Raw genomic sequence first — 11,623 nt, forward strand, 5'->3', positions numbered from 1 at the left:
GTTACAAGTAACGCATTGTGGTCCAGGATCATAGTTGGCGTTTGGTCCTCTCGTGTGCTGATTTTAGCTTTTTTGTGCAAAGTGCTCATGAGCACAACATTTTTCCCCTTTCTGGGGCAATAGGACACCAGCGCTGTAGTGTCTCTGAAGGCAAATATGGAAGACTGAGGGACCCTGTTCCTGGTTACCAGCAGCTCAGCAGGGAGTTCAGCCTGTTCTTTCGGACTGTTCCAACCATCGTGAGTTTTCTCTTTGGAAGCTCCTGACCTAAGCTGTAGCTTGTGAAAAAACACAGGTTATGTTGTGAGACCTTGTACCATATCTAGCACAACCCTTGAGCCCTGATTCTTCTCTGGGGCTCCTCCAACCAGCTTTCCAGTGTAAACTTGCATTTCCAGTGCATAGCTGGTGTCTGCATCACATGCTGCCCAGATTTTTATGCCATATTTGGCTGGTTTGGAAGCCATATTGCCTAAATGGGCACCGACCTCTGAATCCCACTAGCCTTTCATCCACTGTGACATTGGGGCCTGAGTTATAGAGTAGGGGAAGTTGCTCTATCCACTGGTCCCACACTGTCCTAACAGCCGCCAGCTTGTCTCGCTCCCGTCTGACAGCCCTCGTCTCTCGATTATCAAATCGGATTACTCTGGAGAGAATGTGAAAAGTCTCCAGAGACATTGTGGCACAAAATATAGCGCTGCCTGTCTCTGCATCCCACAGACTGGCTGTTGATTCATCCTTTGATTTATAGACCCCGGCCAGGACGAGGACTCCCAAATATGAATGTAAATGCATTTTATCTAACTCTTTCCACTTCTCCCCCAAATGATGTCTGACTTGATGTCTGTCACGCGGGTCACTGCCACCCTGGTCGGCCCTGGCACTGTTCTTATTATGTTTTCTGCAGAAAGTTTTGCCACTTTTTTTTCTTTTTTTTTTGATTTTTCACATTTAAAATGGGTCAATTGAACCCGCAGCATAACAGAAGGGTTAAGGCAAATATACAGTTATATCAATAGGGGATGAAACATAGGACTTAAACAAAAAAACAAGAACAAAAAAAATGAGCATCTAAAAAATTATCAAAATGTTTCAAATGCAGTAAAACTAAAGTCACATAACGATGAAATCAAGGCTCAATGTTAGCAGTTTGGCTGCTGCCATGTTCGCTTTTCTTCTTTGTGGCCAAATAGCTGAACAGCTGGAATCAAAGATACTTGAATAAAATATTTTAAATGTTCCTGAAATGCTCTCGGTGTGGGTCTTACCTGATAAACCTTGGTTCATTGAAAGGCAGGCAAAAGCAAATAGTAACTGAAAGGGATGAGTGGTTTCAGTAGAGGGAGACACATCAGCTCTGCCTGTGAAGATCGATACTGTTAACTGAGGTCCAGGTGAGAAGAATCCGTGATTGTTGTTCTTGACTGCAACAGTCTCATTTGTTGGAGGCACACAGAAAAACTTTGGTGGAATGTGAATTTCCAAATGGGAATCCAGACGGAGAATCTGCAAATAAGAATAGAACAAATAAGTCCTTTCCTTTCAAGGAAGACACACCGGAGCTGGTAAGAGCAGCCAGATGATCCCACGGTCCTCAGGTTAGATGAGTTCCACACAAGCAGGGTTCCAAGATGAAATCCACACTCATAACTGGAGAGGTCAGAGACAATATCAGTTAAAGACTGAAGAACACTAATACGAGCATGTAACAAAGGAGGTCTGACAATCACCGTGTGGTGATGTGATCTTGTAGGAGAGTGTGACACCACAAAATACAGACTTGACTCAGACACCATATGGGATGGATATAACAAAGACGGCTTGATAAGGAAACCACAGAGCAGAGCTTCTGTTCTGTCGGTTGACTGATCCTGGGCATTGATAACGTGCTGGTGGTAATTCAGAAGCTGGGAAAATGTTTTTTCAAACAATGTTTCTTTTCTTGCTTATGGGTAATAGGTTAAATGAGATAAAACCCACCCTGATAGATCATAACAGTAAAGTATTTGTTTTTCCATCCATCATCCGTCCATCGTTCTGGTGTTCGGGCACTCTACACTGACTTGCTGCAAAGGAAAAAACAGTGCTGCTATGTTCAACTTATGTATTTATTTATTTATGTTAATTTGTGCATTTTTTAAGCTTGAGCACCTGCCCCCCATATGTGTATGGCTGTGCCTACTGGAGTTTATTAAAGACGTGCTTTTGGTGTAGCTGGCTTTCAGAGCATTTTCAGGCATCTAAGAAATGGTAATAAGTTGATAGCTTAGCATTCCAAACTGACATGACAGCACCCTAAATGCTAACGAGGCTTCAAAATGACTTCACAAACTAATGGGTGTTGTCGTGGCAACTAAAGCTACAACCACGTTTAGTTATAGTTTAGGTGTAAATAAATAAATCAATTCAATTTTATTTATACAGCGCCAAATCACAACAACAGTCACCTCAAGGTGCTTTATATTGTAAGGTAGACGCTACAATAATACATGCAGAGAAAAACCCAACAATCCTATGACCCCCTATGAGCAGCACTTTGGCGACAGTGGGAAGGAAAAACTCCCTTTTAACAGGAAGAAACCTCCAGCAGAACCAGGCTCAGGGAGGGGCGGGGCCATAAAAAATAATAGACTTAATTAAACAGTCACAACAAATGAAAATGACAGTAAAAGTAACACAGCTTCTTCTTTGATCTATTTTATTTTTTCCTTATGACTTATCATTCTTCATCTTTTGATCTATAATATACATGTCAATATTTTCAGTGACTCGGAAATTAATTTCCAAAAGCATCAGTAACTTAGAAATAGCATAACCATGAGTTACATATAATGTAACTTAAAGTTACATTATATGTAACTTAGGATAAAACTGCAAACATAGCGTATATTGCAGTGGACTACATACAGTAAGCACCTGACGGCCTAATAAGTTTTCTTACAGTAACACCATCTACTCGTTCTGCAGTAGGATTTTGTGTTTGTTGTTCATAGATCAGGCTTGTATCTGAGACCAGGAGTTCAACTGTAATTTAAATGGATTTCAGTAATCCTGTGTGACCACCACATCTGCAACAACAGAGCTCTTCTGTGTCACACTGCTAAGGTCAACAGTGACTGTTAGAAAATCAGCTTGCTAATGACTGTGTGCATTTCTGTGGGACTCTAGGTTTCTTCCTGGTACAAACATCTCCATCCCCACGCACTACTTTATTGTGTTGACCAGCTGCAGGGACTCTGCTCAAAGCGTGACTTCCTGTGACAGCGAGCTGCAGACTGTATCCTTCCTCCTCCCTCACAGAGCTAACAACCTGGAAAGTTGCAAAGTAAGTGTCCTGATGTCATAGTTTTTCAAAGAAAAAACAGTACTCACTTTGAGTGACCACAGCCTGAAAAATGACTAAAACACTTTGTATTGCTCAATGTGAAACTGACTCCGAATGATAGTCTACTATTCCTCACTCAACCCATTCACAAGGCTCCATTGTCTTCTGTTCCCATGTAGCGATAACACTTTGCTATGGCAATACAATTCATGTCTATTTGTAGACTGAGAGCATGGTTGCAGCAGGTTGAAACTTATTGACTTTTTTGGGGGGTTTTAGTTCCCTTTTCTTCCTTGTTTTTTTTCTTCTTCTTCAATCGTTTCCATTTATAAACATTTACCAGTTTTGGCCAAGATACCAGGAAACTGTTGTTCGCTCCCACATTTCCTGCTGCAGGACAAAATATCACATTGTTTGCCATGAAATAACCCTTATATAACACTCAATGTGTGTTTCTCTGATAAACTAAAGTATAGTCACATATAAGTATATTTTTAATGTTTTGTACATGGATTTGTTATATAATGTAAGACATATACAGTGTTTCAAATAACGTACCCTGGTGCAGGAAAGGTAGAAGAATAAGAGGGTAAACTGGATTACATAAGTCAGACATACTGTAATGTAGTGGTTTACATATTTGCCTGACGGGCAAAAGACCTAAAATGCCTCGACTTAAAAATCTGCCTAGTGAAATATGCAGCTCTACCTTTTGAGGCGATCCCTTGATGAGAAAGAGAAGCAGGAAGTAGCTCACGTTAATCAGATGTACTGAAAAAAGAAACAAGAACACACATCAGACAGATGTTTGATTCCAGCTGTTCAGAGTCCAAAATTAGCTAAATATCAAGAACTGGCTTAAATATTCCTTTATGCTAGTTAGCTGGCTAATATGAGGTCAAGCAGGTCTTGCGCCTCGGAGGAGTGAGGGACTTTGTGATGGAATAACATAATGTGTTACAAGCTTTTATCTCCCAAAGATAATAGAAACTATTTGTTTGTTGTATTGGCAGAAATGCTCCCAAGTTGTGTGGATGTACTTTTTACTGACAAGTCATATTCATTCGATTTATGTTGAATTATTTTGAAAACCCACTAGCTATGGACCATGAACACAGAAACCTACTCTGAGATTGTTGTCAAAAAAATGACTGAATGATGACTGAATGAACCCAGAAGTGTCCAAAACACTCAACCCTCTAAATAGCTTGAAAGTACTAAGTACTTTCTTTTAATTCAATACAGTAAAATAATGCTGATCAATTACCATAATAAATTAATGAAGATATAAGACATTGTTGCCAAAGATGTCCATCGTCATCATGGCTCACTAAGCTTTAATCAACTTGTATAGCTGCAAAAACGCTCTGTTGAGACAGCTGGTACACAGCTACCGCAAACAATATTCAAAACAGTTCCACTGTTCATAAACATGGTGAATGGCATCCATACAAAGTTATGATTTTTAATTGTTTTGCCTTTTTCCTTCCACAGAGTACAGAAGCAGAATCTCAGTGGGTTGAAGATCACATGTGGTTCCACCAGGCACGAGTCAGGGATGTTGAGTGGCTCACAGGGCTGGACTTTTACCAGGGTAGCAACCGACCAGTCCCAGAGCTGCTGAGGGTGAAGACCCGCCCCACAGCAGCCATTTACAGAAAACAATAAAATAATCCATAAGCACTCCTTTAATTATGTCATGACACTGGTAGCACTGGTCTGAGGGTATACATTCCAAGCAACATTATTTATTTACTTTTATTTGTCAGCTCTTAATTTAGTTGTTGTTTATTCCAGTTGCTATTGTGAATCATTATTTCCCAAGTTTTCAGAAATTCCTCATTCATCAGTTCGTCAATGAATAAAGTAGAAGTTGAAGGAATTAACATTGTCATGTGGTCTTCTCAAAACAGAAAAAAAAACATCCATACTGATCCTAAAAGAAGTTATTTATAATATACAGTATTACATATATTCTCTCCTGTCGCAGAGATTTTGGGTTTGTTATTAGATAAACTGACTGCCTACTCAGTCATTCAGGCAGAGAAATCCCCCACGAAGGTGGTTCTGTTGATCTGGAAGTTTTCAGTGCGAGAAACCTTCCATTGCTCATCCAAGTGACTTGTTCTGCCTCCACTGAAAAAGGAGACTAAAAAACTCAGACTTTTTACTCATAAATGTGGGATGGAAAAAATTAAATTAAGTCTGAGTCTTTAATTAAAATTAAAGACGTTCAATTTAAAGTTTCACACAGGACACCTGTGTTTCCACACTCTGGGATAGAAGTAGAGATATTTTTGCAAATATGTAAGTATATGTGAGTAAAAATCCAACAAGGGTGCAAGTCATAAGTCCTCTCAGTAACCTTTCATGGGTGGGTCACAGTCTGCCTCAACCGTTTGGAAGAGAATAACAGCAATGGAGAAGATGACACATTATCTACTAGCACAAACAGCATTTTTGATTCAGAGACAAAACCCTTACTGTGACACACCTCGAATACCACACATGTCCAACTTGCACCAAATTCTATAGGAAACACAACCACAGCATGAACATTTTGCTGCTGATGCTCACAACATTTTTAAATGTTTGGCTCAGGGCAAGCATGTGATTAGTGGTCTAGCAAGAGGAAAAATCACACAAGTAAAAATAAAGTTATTCACTGTATTTGTGGGCCAAAAACTGCAGAATGGATAAAAATGGTGTTCAGGATAAAAACTCTGGAGCCCGGTCCCTTGCTGATGACACATTACAGTTCTCTTGGTTTGGATGTTTATTCGCCTGCTACATCAAAATGAAAGGGTATTCTGCCTGAAGGGCTCATCCAAATTCCACTCTTCGTCAGTCCTGACACAGGGTAATTTCCTGCTCACAGACTTATAAGCTGTTCTCAAAAGTACAAGGACAGTCTTCTAGTGAAGGGCAGTAATGTGTGGAGGAGTGACTTGAAATAACCTTTACTGGTATAGCGTACATCAACAGTCACCTGTGTGGTGGTCATTATTGTTATTGCCGTTGAAGCAGTGCTACTGTCATCACACTGGATTTCTCTGGAAGATGGATTACTCTACAGCTCTGTGAATGTGTGAATAAGACTGCAAGTAAAAATGAAAGTAGTCACTGAATGACTCGTGCAGTAAAATAGCAATTTACAAAAGCACAAGCACCTTTGAAAGAAAATTACAGTGGACAAGGTAAAATGATGCCGCGGTGACACTTCCCTGAGTCCCGAGAGCCTTTTGCCAGTAAAAAAGCCATATCGTTATGCAAGCATGCTTCGAGAACAGTAAAATGTTGTGTAACATTTTAAATTAATGTATTCATTTACAATCCCAGAGTGATCGAATACTGTACACATAATATTTATGGATTATTCTTGTAATGTTGTTTATATTTAAAATTTGTGATTTTTGTGAGATTAAACAAAGTTTGTCTTAAAAGTAAGACGAGAGGAAAGATTTTGGAGCAAAACTATACCGTCTCCATAGGTGGATCTAAAAACCACGGGATCAATAACCTCAGATCCTAACTTGCACCTCTTCTTTCATCACCTCTGATTCTATGATTTAGATGTTCAGCTAGGATTCGAAGGGAGCTCAAATGACCTGATTTATTTTTGGTTAAATAAGTTCAACAAGATGAAAAAGGAGGTTAAATACACAGTGGGCCAAAATTCAAAACTGGAACAAAGTCGCAGCCTAACATTAATATTTATTGAAAAAAAAAAAATCTTCCTCCAGATATAAGAATGAATCTTCTCTTATGGACTCAAACAGGTTTTGCTGAAAGACTGAATATGGAACAAGCAAAGCTTAATACTAAACGATATATATATTAGCTGTATAATGCCAGCAGGCCAGCTCTAGTAATTTGGTATGGCTTCGCGGGCCAAATGTAATTAGGCTGGCCAGAGTTTGACACCTATGTGCTAACGTTTAACAGTTACACTGTGGCTCAAAATTGATTGTCTTTAATATTTGGATGGAATTTTTTTGTATTTAGTCGCTGCCCGATTTCTAGAAGCCAAGCCTGTGTCGCTAGCTATCACGTAGCACATAATTATATACCAGCTATCCCAACTTCAGTAACCCTACAAACATCACTGCTGTTTAGTTTTCTGTCTTCATTTGTGTTGGAAGTGATAGCAGAGCTGTACATTTGAATTTTTCTAGAAATCTCTCAGTCAGAACATGCTATATCATGTTTAGCTGGAAACTAGCGAGCTAACTTCCTGCTAACTGCTCTCAGTGATGCCGCAGTGTTCGTTTGACTTTGGGATCTGGGCTGGACGGACTTTAGGGCCCAGATTACTCCACAAGGCTCCTGACTACGGCAGCCGTAATGCTCCGACAATCCCTCAAGCGGTGCGGCTCCATAGCTCACCCAAGTCATACTAAAACATTTTTTGACAGATTTTTGAGTGCTGTGTACCACATAAAATCTGTTCGAGGTCAGTAAGCACAACCAGAATGAATACATAAGGCATAAGTGCACTGTCAATTTTTGAGAAAATTAAAGGATTTTAAATGTGCCTTATAGTGCAGAAAATATGGCATATAGTGTCAAATCACAACAACAGTTATGTCAAGGTCCGTTGATCGGCGGACAGAGGCGGTTTCTCGCAGCTTAAGTACGGTTTTTTGTTTTACGGCGTTTTTTCCTGAAGTCGCAAAAGTATGACATCACAACCTTTTGATTGGTCACCTGCAATGTTGATCCTGGAACAACATTTACTATGTTGTTCCAGGATCAACAACAACACGGCGATATCAGATCGTGCTATAAACACATGGTGGGTGAAAGGTGGTGAGAGAAGGACAAACGCTCAAGCATTTGCAGCCTAAGTGTATTGCAGCATAACTTAGGAAGACTTCAGGGTCACTATCCATCTCTAAATATTAGCTTTGTTAAAAAAGAACATTTTAAGCCCAATCTTGTAATTAGATTGGGTGTCTGTCTCACAAGTTTAACCCTTTAGAGCCGATCGGAGCGGGCACGCTCTGTTTTGTGTAACTATTTTTAAATCCCGGTAGCTCTGCAACCACGTAAGCTAGCGAAAAATTTTTTTTTTGCATATGAAACTGGAGGAGTTGTACTTACATCTTATGCCATCAGCTTGTCCTCGGTCACGGTTTCCTTCCACATAAAGCTTTGCAAAAACTGCATAAAAAGCGCTTGCAGGAACAAAAACATAATATTCCAGAAACGCGCTTTGCCGGTCCGATCAGCTGTTCATAACACTTCCTACTTGGAATAGACGTCAGCGCGAACTTTTGCATTTCCGCCATTACCTGCCCGAAACCGGAAGTGACGTCATTTTCGCTGAAATGTAGTCTTTTTTACCATCAGGGCCTCAGGGCCTATACTGGTGTTTTTAAAAGTTATCTTTGACTTTATGACTTTCTGTGTCGTTTCTGGGATGCTGAGGACTCATATTGCACTGCTGGAAATAGTTTATTTTGATGCATATGCTACTTTTTTGCAAATTTGCACTATAGTATTTATTTTCGTTTTTCCTGCCTGTGTATAAAAATTGGTGTATTTCAAAAATAAAACTATGAAGACACTCAAAATAACTTTCCTATTTTGTGCAACTTTTTTGTATTTACAGTTTTGAGGGATAAGCCTCCTAAATTTGTCTAACTACAAATATATGTTAAAAAAGCAAAAACGATTTTCAATTTTTTTGTAGTTTATTGCACTTTTTTGCAATTTATGTAATTACTATGCACTTAATGAATACATATTATTAGAATCTGGGCTATAATGGTTGTATTGATGTATAGCAACTTGAAATGCTCCCAAAAATGGCTCCACAGCAGGTAAAAATATAATATAAGCTCTGGCGGACTTGGTTCTATGGTAGGTCTTAAAGGGTTAAACTGGGAGCTCGTTCCAGAGAAGACGGGCCTGTAAGCTGAGCACTGCCTCCTATACTTCTTTTAAATAAAATAGCATCCACCAGCCAGCAGTAGGAGAGCGCTCTTTTTGGGTGATATGCTAGTATAAGGTCATAAGATGGGACCTGACTATTTGAGACCTTGTGTGCGAGGAGCAGGATTTAAATTTTAATTCTGGATTTAATATAGGAGAAAAATGCTTATCACATTGTCTTCTACTCTATTCTAATTCTTGAGGCATTAGTTTTTACCGAATGCTGAATCCTTTTGACTCAGTGGCCTATAAACAACGTCTCACATTTGCAATCATTTTTCTTAAGTAGTGTTTCTTAGGTTTCTTTCTGGGAAAGACTGTTTTCTATCTCATTACCTTTAAGCCACTCATACAGTTTAGACTTTAAGTGTACTGTTTAGCTAAATACACCATGACAACATGCAAGTGTCCTTACAAAGAGTCTATACAAAGTCAAAATACAACATCACACCCTCAGTAATTACAGGAATATTCAGAAACAGGTCCAAAGCTCCTTTTTTGGCGTTGTCACAGCAACAGCCACATCAGTTTGCCTTAGGTTATAGAGTAAGGATCCTATTATGATAGAGAAAAACGCCAGCAATCACTCATCCTCCCATGAGTTGCCTCATTGCTCTTGGGACAGCGGAAAGGAGAAACTCTTTTTCAACAGGAAGAAACCTCCAGCAGAATCATTTAGATAACCTCTTGTCTTCTGTGTTGGACTTTATTTCCTTTGTCACCAGCTTAATTAGCTGTTTCAGCTGCTTCTCGTCTTCCAGGTGTTTCCTTTCGCCCAGATTACTCCATTTTTGCTCTCTTCAGTCTTTGTTAGCATTTTCCCTTCCTGTATGTCACCTTCCTACTTAGGATTTGGTTTACACTTGTGTATCTCCCTACATGTTTTGAATGTCTGTTATCTAATATATCTACTATTTTCAAATATTCTCGTCTTTTTTGTTTGTAATACTGTAGACTTTGGCTTCCTGCTTTAATTTAAGGTTAGTTTTAAGTTTATTTCTGCATCCGAGTCCTCTGAAAATGTATTTCTCCTGCAAAATAACACAACTCACCTTTAGCAGTGTGGAAAATACGAGGCACACACAGGTTGTTATTGCCAAGTTCCATATCTATCCACACGTTTCACAGGTTGTGCTTTTTCACATAGACTGACAGCTCGTTCCCAGCTGACGTGTGTCGTTTTCCTCTCGCCACTGCTCTCCGTCTCACTATAAAACAGGGGAGGGAAAACCATCGTCAGTCCATAATCACCATCCGCTGTTCTTACCGGCGTCTCCCGTACCGCCCCGTTGAGCCCACTGCACCACTCCTCCCCTGCAGCCGCGCCCGGGGCCCCGCCTCCGCCGCAAGCAGGTTTAAACACCACATGTTATTAAGTCATCTCTGTCTCATCTCTTTGTTTTCACCTGCTGCAACCTGCATTGACCCTGTCAGGTTACAGGCGAACAGTTTGGTTTGGAGCTCAAATGTAAATGAATTCATTCATTAAATTAGGGATTACTAAACAAAAGATGACCAAAAACAACCACTCTTCATTATTTATCCATTGCCATCATGACTCCTAGTATGAAACTGCCACTGGTTGTTTTTTCAACAGGGTGAGTTGATTGAAATGATTCAATTCTAACATGGGAAACTCAGTGAAGTCAGAATTTACAGCTTCTTTCTGTCACAGAGCCCAGGAAACCTGGTGTAGTTAGAAATAGCTGCAACTATGGTAACGCATGAAATCATCTTCAGCGAGTGAACGCAAGACAGTGATTGTGATGGAAATCCTTCCCTTAGGAACAAGCCGTAGTCAAAAACAGAGAATAAATTCATTTGTTTATTTTTCCCAAGCCGGTGACAGAGAGAAGAGGGCATGCAGCTGTACGAAGTGGATTACTTAACCATGGAGAAGACAAACAGATTTGTTTCTAAATCAACATTCAGTGGGGAAGTATCTGTTTTCTCAGGATTATTAGTTGTTGGTGAGGAGGCTAAGAAAAACAAGACTCATGCGGGATTTGTGGTTCATTTACGCAGGTCTGGCACTTACAAAGATGAATGGAGCTCCTGTGACATCATCCACTGGTTTCTGAAGTCTTGTTACAGAGACTAGTGATTAATGCTTTCACTGTCACCAACTGGGAGATTTGAAGCCACATACCATAAGAACTGTCGGGACTGACTGGAATACCGGGAACGTCTTGATGTTCGCCCGGATTAGCTGGGGGACAAGTTTTTTTTTGTTTCGTTTAAATGGAGAAAGAATATCAACCAAAAAATAAATAAAACTCTTTTCATTGTTGTGACTGAGGGAATGAGGGTCTCATCCAATTCAATTCAATTTTATTTATATAGCGCCAAATCACAACA

At 39.8% G+C, this 11,623-nt stretch overlaps 1 protein-coding gene across 1 annotated transcript in view; it reads left to right on the forward strand.

Moving 5' to 3' along the window:
- Window positions 1–5,202, forward strand: part of LOC102205225 (venom phosphodiesterase 1) — a 48,213-nt gene extending 43,011 nt beyond the window's left edge. The window contains exons 24-25 of the mRNA XM_005752047.1: window positions 3,172–3,328; window positions 4,823–5,202. Coding sequence (XP_005752104.1) covers window positions 3,172–3,328; window positions 4,823–4,996 — 331 coding nt within the window. The 3' untranslated portion in view covers window positions 4,997–5,202. The remainder of the gene's footprint in view (window positions 1–3,171; window positions 3,329–4,822) is intronic.
- The last annotated feature ends 6,421 nt before the right edge of the window (window positions 5,203–11,623 follow it).

Source organism: Pundamilia nyererei, unplaced genomic scaffold, assembly GCF_000239375.1.
Source record: "Pundamilia nyererei isolate P.nyererei 1_Seehausen unplaced genomic scaffold, PunNye1.0 scaffold00340, whole genome shotgun sequence".
NCBI classification, from domain to species: Eukaryota; Metazoa; Chordata; class Actinopteri; order Cichliformes; family Cichlidae; genus Pundamilia; species Pundamilia nyererei.